Source organism: Planococcus citri, chromosome 5 (assembly GCF_950023065.1).
Source record: "Planococcus citri chromosome 5, ihPlaCitr1.1, whole genome shotgun sequence".
NCBI lineage: Eukaryota > Metazoa > Arthropoda > Insecta > Hemiptera > Pseudococcidae > Planococcus > Planococcus citri.
The window spans coordinates 6663864-6680995 of record NC_088681.1 but is presented as its reverse complement, the minus strand read 5'-3'; the positions used below and the strand labels follow the sequence as shown (position 1 = coordinate 6680995).

General features: G+C 36.2%; 1 protein-coding gene across 9 annotated transcripts in view; it reads left to right on the top strand.

The window, feature by feature from the left end:
- Positions 1–17132, top strand: part of LOC135849082 (zinc finger protein 436-like) — a 61369-nt gene that overhangs the window by 24694 nt on the left and 19543 nt on the right. The window contains exon 10 of one of the 9 annotated variants that reach the window (XM_065369250.1): positions 15822–16628. The exons of 4 other annotated variants lie outside the window; for them this stretch is intronic. In XM_065369250.1, the coding sequence (XP_065225322.1) occupies positions 15822–16427 (606 nt within the window). In that variant the 3' untranslated portion in view covers positions 16428–16628. Of the gene's footprint in view, positions 1–4913; positions 5627–6815; positions 7649–8721; positions 9420–11861; positions 12077–15821; positions 16629–17132 lie in introns of those variants that run through there. 4 more of the 9 variants (XM_065369256.1, XM_065369252.1, XM_065369248.1 and 1 more) reach the window with 4 other exon arrangements.

The window sequence follows — 17132 nt, the reverse complement described above, 5'->3', positions numbered from 1 at the left end:
AATTTTTCACGCTCTACAACTTTTGTTTCAAACTTTTTTCTCTATGTTCAATTTTTGGGTATTTTTGGTTAACTGGTTGCAAATTAACGAACCGGTTTCAAAAAATTCATATCACGTTTTTGTCGCCTTAGTGTGTAGAATACATCGCGCCAATAAAAACCAGTTCGAATTTTTTGACCAAACCGGTTTTTCAATTTGTGGACACCCTGAGCATGGGCCTGAAATTTTCAAGGCTGCTTTCGAAAGCCCTTATTTTTCTCTACTCAACGCCTTTTCATTCATCTCTCTAGCTCTTTCCACTTAGAAATAAATGCCACCGAACACTACTTTTGTGTCATACTGTATATAAATGTGTAAACATTCAAATTTTTAGGGCTCCCCCACCAAGGGGAACCCTATTCGAACGTAGAACGCGGAGTGGCTGAACTCTAGCGGTGAAATCGAAAAGGCATGAAAAGGTGAACAACAAACCTCCGATACGTGATAATAATTTTATTATCACTGATAACTACTGATGAATGTTAAAAAATAAAGTAAATCTATAATCGGAACCATTTATTTCTGAATGAAACAATGTTGTGATTGGTTGTCGACGTTTGTTGTTCACCTTTTCGTTACCTACTCAACAATATGCACACTAGCGCTCCATACCTATTCTACGTCCCAATTAAAATCGCTTTCAAGAATTCTTCAGTGCGCCACGTTATTTAGAAAGGTGTCTTATGTGTAGCGTATTACGTTACACATAAGAGACCTTTCCACTTGCCAAGTCACTTTCAGTTTCTTCAACAAAGCAAGCATTTCAACTTCGGTTTTATCAGCCAACAATTTTTACTGTGTATGCAATAAATTTTTCTATTAGCAGCACATTCCAATTCTACTTTTTAAAATTTTTTTATTTTAAATTAAATTGAATGATAAAAGTGTTGAAATGAAAGAAAATTTCCTCGTTATTTTTTATTATCAGTAGGTACTTATAATTTATTATCAATGCTTTGTGTATGTCAAATGCTCAAATTTATTTGATCCGATATTTTAATAAAACTATTGTACCCAAAAAACTCGATGTCATTGTCCGAATTGAATATTGATTTTTAAATTTTTGCTTTCGGGCTTTGGAATATTTGAATTTTCAATTTTGAAAAAAATCTTATTAACGATTTTGGATTTGGATTTATTTCATTTCAGTGTTATGTAAAACAGAACAGAGAAGTACATAGCAAAAATTAATCACTTTGGTTACCTAGATAGAAAATTCTCGAAGAAGAGGATATTTTTATCAAATCTGGGGAACCCTGTTGCCAGGTCCCCCCGACCTCGCTTGTTTTTGTTTTGTTTTCAACGTGAAAAAAGCTTGACTTGATACTTTACCCATTTCTTAAATTCAGTTTATTTTTAGAGATAAGCGCGTAAACGCCTTACTGACACGGTGACACCCAACTTGTCCTTCAGTTTGTATGGGGAAAAAATAATACACAATGATATTCTATGTTTGGTGTTTTTTTTTTTTTTTTCAAATTCATCCGATTAATGATGTTATCAAAATCTAATTAGAGTTGATCATAGAATCTATCAACTCCATGGTCGATTTATTGTTTTGAATGTTTGCGCCTTGCACGTAAGTTTTAGAACTGGGCACGAGATAGATCGATGGAGCTAGCGTGCAAAAATTCATCACTAATCAAAATTCCAAGTGACAAAGTGTGTTTTTAAATTTTTGGTAAAATTTTGAAAATCAAGCCAAAAATGAGGGAAAAAATCAAAATTGAACCAAATCGACCTGGAAAGCAAAAGTCATTTTGGATCCTCCAGCGACTTTTTGAAAATTCTTGGCGCCTCCTGTAGATATTTGAAATTTTTAATTTCCATAAGCTATGCAGGCGACTGCGGTGGTTTCAAGTAACTTTGAAGCTTTCTGGTATCTACTCGTACTTATTGGACCTTTGTGGTCGATAAGATACCCGTTATTTTTTTTCAAAATCAGCATATCCCAGTCTGAAACATACTTTTGTCTATCGCTATCATACTTCTCTGAAAATTTGAAAAATTGCTCTTCCATCTCGGTTTGAGGTACATAGACAAATAAAATTCACTTTACACCATATTTTTGACATTAAATTCAACTCCATCAGGTAAAATTTTGTAGAACATTCAGGCTCCAAAAATTTTGAAAAAGTCGCTAGAAGCTCCAAAATGGCAAGCCCGCAAGCAGTCGACTCGATAGCATGTTCAAGTTGGAGTGTAGCGTGGATTTCGGATTTTCGCCAACTCCATTTGAATCGGTGAGAACAGAAAGGGACCAAGTCACATTTTCTGAAATTTTTTTTCACGGATAGGGGGGTTTCAATGTACGGCCGATCGACAGATGATGTCAGATTTTCACAAAACTGCCGGGAAAATGGTATTTCGGTGCAGAAAAAGGTCGGATCCGCATTTATGAATTTTTTGTAAAATTTTTTGAATTCCTTGAAAAATGACTAACATTTTTGAGAAGACCATTTTTTGAAATTCAAGTTCATCTCTGTACTGAAAAAAGACGAAAAAATTAACAACTTCGGCGAAAACTCTTATATCTCAAGGGGTTTTTGGTCAATTTAAACGAGATAGCAGTACAAGTGATGTACTTAGATGTAGAATCAAGCCCCATTCGTGCCAGAGCAATTTCAAGAGAAATTTTGGCGATTGGGTGCAGAAAGGGTCCAAGTCCCATTTGTTTAGGCAACAACAGCGCCGGCGCACGTGAACATTTTTTTTTTCTAAACAGTGCTAAAAATTGTGTCTTGGGGTTCTCTTTCAATGACTTTAAGCATGTTTACCAACAATTTTTGATTTTCAAATGAATCAGTTTTTTGTTATTCCCGAAAAGTGCGAAAATGGACTTAGCCCCTTTCTGTTCTCACCGATTCATTTGATGAGATATTGTGTAAATTTAAAATTTAAAAAAATATGCTGCAGGTTCCAGAACTGCTCAAAACGATTTCAAACAGTTTCCTATCGATTTGACCACTCAAAAATAAGGAATATCCCCAGAGTTTTAGATCAATTTAGTGAAATTTCAATTTTTTTCTCATCATTGGCTTCAATTTTATTCTCAAAAATTCATGAAAAATCGAAAAATACGCATTAGTACGTGAAATTCTGTGTGGCGATGGATTTTTGCATGCTCTTTTGATCTTAAATCTGTCGAGTTTGTGGAGATAGATTCTGCACATTACGATGTACTCTTACAAGCACATCTCCATGTATAAGATCGTCACATGCGCTAGCTACCTACTAGAGGCCTAGCAGTACCTATCTACTGAGAGATTCGTAGATACCTGGCGACTTACCGCCTCGTTACCTACTTTTCAGACACTGAGTGTATTTACGTATTACAACACAAACATTCATCTAATAATAATTATCTTATGAAATAAGAAACATCTTCAGTTGTTAATTGTATCATTTATTCATCAAGTACAAAGTAACAACTTACTCAAGCTTATTATTATACTGGCCTGTACAGTATTTCGAAAGGAGAGATGGCATTTCATGCCTTAGAAAGTGCATAGCACATCACCACGGGGAAGAGGGAACAATACACAGATGTGGGAAGGTCCATATATGTTACTCTTTATGAAGAGATTTACAGTAAGGATCGACAGTTGTTTTACATAATAACTCCTGGACCCGAGTGCATCTGCATGCCTCTATCAGTATAACTAGAACACAGATCATATTACGAAATACAGTAGACTCCCAATTATCCGACTCCGAATTATCCGACTTTCGGGTTATCCGGTACGATTTTATCCGACTTACACTTCACATTATCCGACCCACCAAGGTCGGATAATCCAAAAAACCCCTAATTTTTGATTTTGGAGTGTAAATAATGATGCAGTATGCAGCATTTTGTATTCTAACGATGTTATTTTCCTTGAAATTGATCCAACTTATCTCAAAAAGTTATAATTTGAGTTAGTATTTCATTGTCTGTCATGTACAAAAGTACATTATTTTTGTTTATTCATCATTTTTTTGAATTTTTGTTCCTGCTTTGAGCCAAAACTTGATTTTCTGAATAAAAAATTGTCTTCTCAAGCTTATGCACTTAATTTCTACGCTTAAAACATCCATTTCGGATTATCCGACTTTTTTGGTATCCGACACACCTTACCCCCCCCCCCCCCCAATTAGGTCGGATAATCGGGAGTCTACTGTAGATCACTTGATCGCAAGCTTCACCAGTTCATATTTCGATATATGACTGGACTTGTGCTACTAATTTGACTATTAGATTTACGCAAATGTATGGTATAGATACAAGCCTACACCATCTCCAGAACACTGATAACCGATGTTATATCATCGGGAGTCGCCAAATGACTGGTTTCTCTAGCGTATTTCTCACGATACAAAGTTGTGAGAGAACTAATCCGCTAGATGTCGTATTACGGAACTATTTCTAATGTTGACTAGAGGCAGAACGAATTTCTCTCACTTACGCGACCGAAAATACTGCACAATCTGCCTCTACAAGTTCAAAAAATTTTCTGTGAATCCTTATGTTGGAAAGCAATATCTGCGATCTCGGCAGACCTGTTAATCAAAATGGCTTCAGTTTTGTTATAGTAAGTAAGGCTGATATTTGGGGGGGGGTGGCAATCTTGCATAAAATTATTCCTTATGATGCCCCCTTTAAGAAAAAAGCTGTTCCAATGGATCGCAGGAAGGAAGGGAAAAATTATTCCTATTGTCATATGCCCGGCTATTAAATTTAATATTTTTTTGGGGATACCTACTCGGCATTTTTGCGCACTCTGCATAAGTTTTATTTTGGTATTTTTGGGGCATACTCGTAACTAGTTGTCAACATAATTATTCAAAAGAAAAGCTCGTGTCATTTGCGATATGATCTTTTTTCCCTGTAGGCAGAGGAACAGATCCAGGATTCATTGCCTTACTGCTGCGATGCTTGTGGTATTAAGTTTTCCGATAAACATGATTGGGCAAGACATCAGCAAGAACATTCGAAGCCGTTTCACTGCCAAGTCTGTGACAAACAGTTTTCTAATAAAAGCAACCTAATAAGACATGGATTGACTCATGGTGAAAAGAAACGCTACAAATGCAGCACTTGTGACGCACGATTCAGCCACCGTAGTAGTAAAATGAGGCATGAACGTGTCCACACGGAAGGAGCTTGTTTCGAGTGTGGTGTTTGCGGAAAAAAGTTTTCTGAAAAATATCATTTCATTGCACACCTGAGAGTACATTCCGGTGTAAAACCGTTTTCATGCCAAACGTGTAGCCGAAGTTTTACTCTAAAACATCATCTTACTGATCACCAACGGACGCATACCAAAGAAAAACCCTTCCAATGCCGCATATGCAACCAACGATTCGGGCTGAATTCAAATAGGACAAGCCACGAACGTAAACATGACGAGGGCCCTCGTTTTGAGTGTGCCCATTGTGGTCACAAATTCCGCTATAAGAGCACCCTAGCCAATCACATATTATCTAAATGTACTTGAATTTCAATAATTGACTACCTACCTATCTAAATGTGTACAGATTCAAATTTGTTTTTTCTTTGTTTTTTTTTTATCAACGTGAAAAAAACTTGACTTGATACTTGAGTGATTTCTTAAATTCAGTTTATTCTTAGAGATCCTTATTGACACCCAACTTGTACTTCAACTTACATATGGGAAAAATACACGATGGTAGTTTATGTTCGGTGGTTTTTTTTCTTTTTTGAAGTGTATCGATCAATGGAGTTACCAAAAGCAAATCACAGTGAATCACAGAATCTCCCAATTCGATAGTCGATTGATTTGTTTGAATTTTTGCGAAGTTCCAGACAAATTATTTAGGTTTTTAAGCAAATGACCTCGCCCAAAATTCCAATTTTACCCAAATTTTCTGGAGTTTACGCAATATTTTTTGGACAATTTTTGTCCCTCTCTCAACCCACCATTCATGTATCCAAAAATAATGGGGAAAAGATTTTTAAGATAGGTTCAATCGTTATAATTACACTGCAAATATCCGCTCCCCTCCCCTCCCCTCCCCTCCCCTCCCCTCCCCTCCTCTTCCTTTAAAAGTACCAGATTCCAAAATTCACCTTACTTTTGGTCAGCAGCGAGATTATTGAAAAATGTGCTTTCTTAGTCCGATTTATGATAATAGAAATAATGTACCTTACAAACACTCTCCGGGGATAACTTTTTTCTCAAACGGTACATTCTAAGGGACAACAAAACGGATTGAAACTGCCTGCAATTACATCTCGAAATTAATGTCAGAAATATAGGGTGGAAACTGAATTCAAAATTACTTGAAATCTACCTGCAGTCGACTTCACGGCACGTTGAAACTAATTTACAGAATAAATATCTGCTTTTCAACTTTATTTGATGAAAGTTTGTGAAAAATTTCAAGTTTCAATATTCTGCTGGGTGTTCCAGTACTGCCCAACACGGTGTGATACCGTTTTCAACCGATTAGACAGGTCGAAAATGGGATATATGCCAAATTTCAACTTTCTAGTAGGTCAATTTGGTAAAATTTTGATGTTTTTTCACATTTTTGCCTTTTTGATATTTAAAAATTCACCAAAAATCTAAAAAAGTCATTGATTTAACTCTTGAAATTTTGGCAGATGATAGATTTTTCAATGCTCTTTCCATCTAGCTTTGTTCCGTTCAAATAATGTTGTGGGAATCTTATTTTGTGGTATTTTTGGGACATACTCGTAACTAATTGGCAACACAATTACTCAAAAGAAAAGCACGTGTCATTTGTGATATGATCTTTTTTCCTTTTAGGCAGAGGAACAGATCCAGGATTCATTGCCTTACTGCTGCGATGTTTGTGGTATAAAGTTTTCCGAAAAACATGATTGGGCAAGACATCAGCAAGAACATTCGAAGCCGTTTCACTGCAAAGTCTGTGACAAACAGTTCGCCTATAAAAGCGATTTTACTGCACATGGATTGACACATAGTGCTGAAAAGAAAGACTACAAATGTCGCTATTGCGATGCACGATTCAAGCATGATCGCAGTAGGTTGGAGCACGAACGCGTGCATATGCGAGGATCTTGTTTGGAGTGCCCTGATTGCGGAAAAAAGTTTTCCTATAAACAATCTCTCTATAGACACTTGAGAGAACATTCCGGTGTGAAACCGTTCTCTTGCCAGACGTGTAGCAAAAGTTTTGCTCAAAAAGGCAGTCTTACTGATCACCAACGGACGCACACTAAAGAGAAACCTTTCAAATGCCGCATATGCAGCAAACAATTTAGTCTCCAAGGGAATAAGACAAGGCACGAACGTTCCCATGTGGAGGGCCCTCGTTTTGAGTGTGCCCATTGCGGCAACAAATACCACAAGAAGTTCACCTTAGCTAATCACATATCATCTAAATGTTCTTAAATTTTGATAATTGACTTACTATCTACCTAAATGTGTACAGATTCAAGTTTGTGTTATCTTTGTTTTGCTGTTATTTTCAAGGCGAGAAAAACTTGTTTTAAAACTTAACGGACTTCTTAAATTCATTTTATTCTTAGAGATTGGCATCTATCAAATGCCTAATTGACATCCGAATTGTTCTTCTACTTATATGGGAAAAATACACGATGGTATACCTACATATTTATGTTTGTTTGGCGTTGTTTTTTTTTTTTTTTTTCGGTTTCAAAGTCCGTCGATCAATGACGTTACCAAAACCAAATCAGAGTGAATTACAGAATCTCTCAATTCGATAGTCGATTATTTTTTTTTAATTTTTAAGATCAATTATATTTTTTGAGACCGTTTCAATCCTTATAATTATGGTAATAACTGATGTTTTTCTAACACATCAATATCAATGCATAAATTTTCATTTGACACCACTAGAGATGTGCACTTTTCAGAAAAGTAATTTTGGTGAAATGAAAAGTGAAAAGTTCATTGAAAAGTGTGAAAAGTTGTGAAAGGTGTGAAAAGTAAATCGTGTGAATCTCATATTAAAGCTCTCTGTAAGAGCTTCGAATTGATGTATTTTTTGACTATCTAAAACACACAAAAAAACAAAATCATTTTTTTTTTCACCTACTTAATGAAATAGTGGTAGTTTTGAGCCTTTCTAGAGCCTCTGACATTTTTGGGGTTTTCAGTTTTGAAAAAATGTGAAAAATATCAAAAATGGGCACTAAATTGCGAAGGTGGAGGAGTGGAGAGAGTGAAACTTGATATTTGACTTCATCAATGAGGTTAGTGATCTCTGATGAGTAAATTGATTGGTCACTCGCTTTTTTTTTAAAGTGAAAACTGAAAAGTGTAATGAAAAGTAGGAACTTTTCTTTTCAACTTTTCATTGAAAGAAAAGTACTTTTCACTTTTCACTTTTCACACTGCACATCTCTAGACACCACCCTTCTCAAAAACCTAAAAATAGCTTCTATTTTAGAAATTGGACACAACATGATATCTGCCCCGAGCCCTCGTCAGTTCTCGACATTCATTATGAATTTTCATTCGGCATTTTTTACCTTATCCTCTCCACCCCCTGCAGCCAACCTCCCGTGAAAACTTGGAGCGCGACGACGCCACTGCTTGCGTGTTGAAATTATTTTTCAATTTAAAAAGTCAATAACCAAAGTTCAGGTGTTTTTTTATCCGAAGAAGTACCCAGTTCGAAGATAAACTTATGATGTCATTTGTGATACAATCTTTTTTCCCGTAGGCGAAGGAACAGATGCTGGACTCATTGCGTTACTGCTGCGATATTTGTGGTACAAAGTTTTCATATAAACGCGATTGGACAAGACATCAGCGGAATCATTCAAAGCCGTTTCAGTGCAAAGTCTGTGACAAACAGTTTGCTTATAAAAACCGTTTAATTGCACATGGATTGACACATCAAAACAAACGCTACAAATGCGGCATTTGTGACGCACGATTCAAGCACAATAAACATAAATTGGAGCACGAACGCGTGCATGCGAAAGGAGCTTGTTTTGAGTGCGCTGATTGCGGAAAAAAGTTTTCCCATAAACGTAATCTCATTAGACACCAGAGACTACATTCCGGTGTGAAACCGTTTTCTTGCCAAACCTGTAGCAAAAGTTTTACTCATAAACATCATCTTACTGATCACCAACGGACGCATACTAAAGAGAAGCCCTTCAAATGCCGCATATGCAACCAAAAATTCACGCAAAGTTACAACAGGGCAAGGCACGAACGGATCCATGTGGAGGGCCCTCGTTTTGAGTGTGCCCATTGTGGCAACAAATTCAGCCATAAGCGCGCCTTAGCACATCACATAATATTTAAATGTACTTAAATTTCAATAATTGTCTTCCTGTCTAAATGTGTACAGATTCGAGTTTGTTTCATCTGTTTTTTTGTTATTTTAAACACGATGATACGTATTTTAGATATGTTTGTTTTTTTCTTCTTTTTCGAAGTCTATCGATTATTGAGCAATTCAGATTGAATCACAGAATCTCTCAATGCGAAATTTTTTAACTGAGTAGAGAGTCATTCCGCGTCAATTGGACCAAGAAGTGGTAGGAGGGTTCGGCGATTTTTTTGAAATTTTTCCTGTAGAGAGACCTTCCGAAGGGGTGACCAATGGCGCAAATCGCAGCCGTCTAGTCCATTTTTAGAGACAGCCAGGGGGTGTCAAAGTTTTCAGTGAACCTAAAATATCATCCATTTCAGCAGTGTGGATTACTCGATAACTGCGATACCTACCATAAAATGGAACTTTTTCCCATAGTTAGGGGTTTTGAAAGGCCTTTTGGTGATATCATAAAAATCAGTGTTACCACTTTTTTTCGTACAAAAAATTAGCTCAAAAAGTTTTGAAACGTAGTTTTCATATCGTTCCGACTCTCAAAAATTCTGAAAAAAATATTTTATGGACAACTTTTCATGCTGAACAACATATTAAAAAATTTGGATGGTAACATGTTGCAAAGTCGATTTAAAAAAATTTTAAGTTTGCGAAAAAATGCTATTTTTTGATTTAAAACTTGAAAAAAAGTTTTGATAGGTGAAGTTGATCCATTGGACCCCTGTTTTTACGTATCTGTCGAAAAAGTTGAAAAAACACTTTCACTCGATGAAATGACTTCTTCATAAAAAAATCTAAATTCAACAAAATTCAATTTTCAATTTCAATCATCAAAAAAAGTTAAAATTTAATCAGTTGTCTTATTTTGACCCATTTCTGGCGTATTTCATGAAAAAGTTGATAAAAATTACACTCACAACAAAAAAATAAAAATTTTGTTCATTTTTTGAATCTTTTCGAATTTTGATTTTCTTGTGAAGAAGTCATTTCATCGAGTGAAAGCGTTTTTTCAACTTTTTCGACAGATACGTAAAAATAGGGGTCAAATGTGTCAACTTCACCTATCAAAATTTTTTTTCAAGTTTTAACCCTTAAACACCCAAGCAAATCCTGAGATGTTATGAAAAAATGCTTTCAATTTCCTGAATAAAATCATCACAAGTATCACTTTTACTCACAATTCACCCCTCCAGCCCCTTGAAGCCACCTCGATAATGATGGACTTATTTATTTGATTATTGTCAAAAATCGAGGAAGCAAAAAACCCGATTGGGTCAATCTTGGAACTGAATGATATAGTTTCATTAGATGTAATGAATGAGTGAAAGCATAATTCCAAAGAACACCTCACCCCTTTTTGGGGGGCAAACATTGATAAAAGTTGGTATAAAATACAGGGACCCATGTCCAATTTTTGGATGAACATATTGATGGTTGAGCTTTCACAAAATGAAATTAAGAAAGGTGTGTGCGTGGTGGACCAGAACGATTTTTTAAAAATTTGATATGCTTGTCTCGATAAAAACCAGAAAAAACAGAGCATGAATACGCAGAGTACATAATATGGGAAATATTATCAAGTAGGCTTGAAATGACAGAAACAAGAATTGAAAGGAACACAGATGCTCTTAACGGCACATAAGTTCAGATAATCTACAATCCACCCATCAAATCTGTTTATCACTCCGTGGATATTCTTTCTCGATTTGTCACCAAATAGTTACATCCTACAAAGGTTAGCAGTACGATTGTTTTTCTGCAGAAATATCGAAATAGGTTTATCTACCACTTTGAAAAGCTTTACACAGTCAAATTTATGAACTCCCTGGCATTTCATAATGTTCAAGCATTCATGAAGAAGTCATTATCCTTCCTCAATCATAGATAATGTAGTTCTACATCATGAAAATTGCTTGAGCAGAAGTCGTAGTTTACAATCATGAGATTGTGTTTAGCTTATGACTACAGGACTGAGGGGATTTGGGATTCAGTAGAATGCTTTCAATTATTGTTCAACCACAACTCTGAACTTTTGAATGTCTTGAGAAATTCCTGCTGAAGTAGATATTCTTTCTTAATATTTGTCAACAAATAGTTACCTCCATATTCATGAATATTCGAAATCTGTTCTGTAAACTAGTTTCAATACGCCATCCCATGAAGTCGGCTTCAAGGAGATTTCAGGTTATTTTGGAGCCTCCAACGACTTTTTGAAAATTCTTGGAGCCTCCAGTAGATTTTTGTAACTTCAATTATCCATAATTATCCCTTGGGATGTCCCATTCAAGAAAAAATTTGTTCCAATGGATCGCAGGAGTGAGGGGAAATTATAATATTCTTTTGTCACATGCCCAGCTATTAAACTTGAGAAAATTTTTGAAGGAACTTACTGAGTATTTTTTCGCACTCTTTATAATTATGCCTCATTTCGTCATTCAAGAGTCATAACTAGTTTGCAACACAATTATTCAAAAGAAAACGACGTGTCATTGGCGATATATTATGATCTGTTTTTCCCGTAGGCTACAGAACAGATGGTGGATTCATCACGGCATCAGCGGAAACATTCGAAGCCGTTTCAGTGCCAAACCTGTGACGTTTGCTTATAAACGCGATCTAATCGCACATGGATTGACACATAGTGAAAAGAAACCCTACAGATGCAGCATTTGTGATGCACGATTCAAGTATGATCGCAGTAGGTTTGAGCACGAACGCGTGCATAAGGAAGGAGCTCGTTTCGAATGCCCTGATTGCGGAAAAAAGTTTCCCTATAAACAATCTCTCAATCAACACCAGAGACTACATTCCGGTGTGAAACCGTTTTCTTGCAAAACATGTAGCAGAAGTTTTGCTCACAAAGGCAATCTTACTCAGCACCAACGGACGCATACAAAAGAGAAACCCTTCAAATGTCGTATATGCAGCAAACAATTTAGTCTCCTTGGGAATAAGCTAAGGCACGAACGTTCCCATGAGGACCCTCGTTTTGAATGTGCCCATTGCGGCAATAAATACCGCCATAAGAGCAACCTAGCTAATCACATATCTAAATGTACTTGAATTTCAATAATCGAATACCAATCTGAATGTGTACAGATTCAAGTTTGTTTTATCTTTGTTTTGTTGTTATTTTCAAGGTGAGAAAAACTTGTCTTAAAACTTGACCGATTTCTTAAATGATGTCTATTTTTAGAAATGGTCGCGTAAATGCATTAAGTACTCATTAACACCCAACTTGTGCCTCACCTTATAGTCCAGGAGCCCAATCAGAAAAAATGTACGAGGGGGTTGAAATTGGGGACCCGGCCCAAAAGTTACTATATGTAGTCCTCTTTCTAGAAATGCCACTCTGGCAATTCGCAGGTGGGGCTTTTAAGCACAGCGAAGGCTCAAAGTTCACAATTTTTATGAACTTTCAACTTGGAAAGTTTTATGGGTGAAACCGGGGGATTCTTATAGGATTTTTCACGCTGAATCCAAATATGTCGGTCTGCCAACCCCTAAGTGCCTCCAAAGGGGTGCCAGACTACTTTAAAGGGGTGAAAAAGGCAAAATATTGAGGTTTTTTACGTCTTAGGCGCATAAACATTGCATTATTTGGTACCTAATTATTTTATTCGAATGTGGTTTGCGAGCACATTTTTGAAAAGAGCATGAAATTCTTGTAGACATTCATACGCGAGGTATCCCCACAAAAATTTTGAACCCCTTCCCCTCATATTTACCCCTAGATATGGCGTTTTTCAACTTATTTTATGATTTTTAAAAATGAAGATTTCGCGACGTACAATTTTAGAATCGCGTTTTTTGGATGTATTTTCAACTGTAGAACATCATATATTTTTTTCAAAGTTTTTGTTTTGGTGGGCCGCGATGAAAAATTGATATAATAAGTCGAAGAGGGGGTAAAATAGGAATTTTAGAGAAAGTGATTGAGTAAGTAGGATGTCATTTCCGAATGATTCAATACCGCAGAGCACGAATATGACCTCAGATTTTCGGCTAGTTTACACGCATCTAATCTCCTCCAGAGCCTTCAACCCCCCCCGCTACAATTTTTACTATTTTTGAAATGAGTTACTTTGAGATTTTGTTTTACACTCACACAGCCCCTCCAGATCATCATCTCCCTCCTCAATTTCCATTATTTTCAACATGGAGCTACTTTTATTGGCGTCGTTTTCATATGAACCGAACTCCCTGGACGCAAAGATGACGTCAGAATTCGTTTTACTCTCACCCAGCGCATCCGGAGCCTTGGCTCCTTTCTAAATTTCCTCTATTTTTGAAGTTGAACTACATACTTTTACAACATACGGTATCGTTGTTATCCACGAAATGGCGTTGAATTTCGCGTTATACTTATCAAAAAGTCCTGTCTGAACCTCAACCTCATCCTTGATTTCTATTATATAGTTTTGAAGTGGAGCTCTCTCTATTATATTGAAATCATTTTCATGTGTTTTATTTAAACTCACTGAATAAAAAAAAATATAGGTATGATATGATGTTTAATAGTCAAAAATACATCCGAAAAATGTGATTCTAAAATTGTACCTCGCGAAATCTTCATTGTTAAAAATCATAAAATAAGTTGAAAAATGCCTTATCTAGGGGTAAATATGAGGGGAAGGGGTTCAAAATTTTTGTGGGGATACCTCGCGTATGAATGTCTACAAGAATTTCATGCTCTTTTCAAAAATGTGCTCGCAAACCACATTCGAATAAAATAATTAGGTACCAAATAATGCAATGTTTATGCGCCTAAGACGTAAAAAACCTCAATATTTTGCCTTTTTCACCCCTTTAAAGTAGTCTGGCACCCCTTTGGAGGCACTTAGGGGTTAGCAGACTGGCATATTTGGATTCAGCGCGAAAAATTCTTCGAAAATTCGCTACTTTTTGTCTTCTATTGGATTTTTACAAAAATTTATTGAAAAATTACAGCATTTTTTGCAATTTTTACCCCTTTAACCCACTCTGGCACCCCTTTGGAGACACTTAGGGGTTGGCAGACCGACATATTTGGATTCAGCGTGAAAAATCCTATAAGAATCCCCCGGTTTCACCCATAAAACTTTCCAAGTTGAAAGTTCATAAAAATTGTGAACTTTGAGCTTTCGCTGTGCTTAAAAGCCCCACCTGCGAATTGCCAGAGTGGCATTTCTGGAAAGAGGACTACATATAGTAACTTTTGAGCCGGGTCCTCAATTTCAACCCCCTCGTACATTTTTTTCTGGTTGGGCTCCCTGACTATTAGCTTCACATAATATAGGAAAAAATACACAATGATATTTTATGTTTGGTTTTTTTTTTTTTTCTTTTTCGAAGTTTATCGATTATTGAGCAAATCAGTTTGAATTACAGAATCTCTCAATACAAAATTATTGAACTTGTTAAATTCGATAAAACTTGGTTTCCAGCAATTTTGAGCATTCCCGAAGCCTGCGACCGATTTTTAAAACTTTCAACTTTCCACAAAATTTCATCAGATGCAATTGAACTGCCAAAATTCTTCCTGAAAACTAATTTCAATACTCTATGAAGTCGACTGCAGGTGGTTTCAAGTAAACAGTTTTGAAGTTTCCAGGTACTTTTTGGGTTTTGTGGCCGATAAGGTATCCGTTATTTTTAGTCAAAAACATATTTTTGCCTATCCTTATATGTATTTTTGAAATTGTCTAAGCTGATTATGAAATGATTTCGTTCGATCGATCTTAGAAAATTTGAAAAATTGCCTTTCTGCCTCAGTTTGAGGTTGAAAGATGAAATTCAGTTTACACCCTATTTTTGACATTAACTCTAACTCCATTTGACGAAATTTTTTGGCAATTTCAAGTTTCAAAAATCTGCGGCAGGCTCCAGAACTGCTCAAAATGGATGGAAACCATTTCCAATCGATTTCGCAGGTCGAAAATACGGTATAGGTATGTATCCCAAATTTCAGCGTTCCAGTTCAATTTGATAAAATTTCGATTTTTGTCTCATTTTTGACTTTCAAAAATTCACCTAAAATCGAGAAATGCACTTTAGCACTTGAAATTTCGTCTGGCGGTGATGAATTTTTGCATGCTCTTTCGATCCAGCTCTGTCCAGTCCAAAAAATGTTGTGTGAATCCTATGTTGGAAAGCAAAATCTGCGATTTCAGCTGACCTCTTAATCAAAACGGCTGAAATTTTGTTAGCAGGCCCAACTTTTTTTTTGGTAGCAATTTTACATTAAATTACTCCTGTGGATGTCTCCTTTAAGATAAGTTATTCTAATGGATCGCAGTGAGGGGGCAATTATTCCTATTGTCATATGCCTGGCTATTACAATTGAAACTTTTTTGGGGATACCGGGTACCTACATGGTATTTTTGCGCACCCTGCTAATGCTTCATTTAGGTACATATTTATGGGGCATAACTATTTGGCAACACAATTATTCAAAAGAAAAGCACATGTCATTAGCAATATTATCTTCTTTTGTCCTGTAGGTAAAGGTACAGATGCGGGATTCATTGCCTTACTGCTGCGATATTTGTGGTACAAAGTTTTCCTACGAACGTGATTGGACCAGACACCAGGGAGAACATTCGAAGCCGTTTCACTGCAAAGTCTGTGACAAACAGTTTACTTATAAACGCCGTTTTATTGCACATGGATTGACACATAGTGAAAAGAAAACCTACAAATGCCGCACTTGTGACGCACGATTCAAGAACTATCCCAGTAAATGGAGGCACGAACTCGTGCATGTGGAAAGACCGGGTTTTGAGTGCGCTGATTGCGGAAAAGTGTTATCCTATAAAGGAAATCTCATCAGACACCTGCAAGTACATTCCGGTGTGAAACCATTTTCTTGTCAAACGTGTAGCAAAAGTTTTGCTCTAAAAGATCATCTAACTTCGCACCAACGGGCGCATAGTGAAGAGAAACCCTTCTCATGTCGCATATGCAACTTACAATTCAGATACCAAGGAGATAAGGCAAAACACGAACGTTTCCATGTGGAGGGCCCTCGTTTTGAGTGTGCCCATTGCGGCAACAAATTCCGCACTAAGCAAAACCTAGCCACTCACATATCATCTGAATGTACATAAATATCAATAATTGAGTACCTACCTTTCTAGATGTGTATAGTGTATACAGATTCAGATTTGTTTTGTCATTGTTTTGTTGTTTTTTTTTTCAAATTTCTGAAATTCAGTTTATTCTTAGAGATTGACATCTATTAAATTCCTAATTGACATCCGATTTGTTCTTCTACTTATATGGAAAAAATACACAATGATATATTCATGTTTGGCGTTTTTTTCCGGTTTCAAAGTCTGTCGATCAATGATGTCATGGAGTGAATTACAGAATCTCTCAATTCGATAGTCTGTTTATTTTTTTGAATTTTTGCGATTTTCTGGACGCGTCAGTCAAGTTCTCAAAAATGTCTTCGAACAAAATGCCAATTTCACGCAAATTTTCTGGAGCTTACACATTATTTTTTGGTCAATTATTGACCCACTTCTAGCCCAACTCTGCAAACAATGAGTGAAATGTATTCTCTACATTTACATTTTAATTAAATCAATCAATATGCATAAACGTGCAATTTTTATTATTTTTATAACACATACAATATAAACATGAACATAGGTTAGGAAAAAATAACTCTTGCTTCTCAGTTTTTACTATTTATTAGTGCAAAGCTTTTCAAACACCAAGTGTTCATCATCAGGCTTAAATCACTATTGAACAAAATAACCAAGTCTACAAGCTTATATACTAGTGTACAAGGGTGTGGTTGTTTGAAA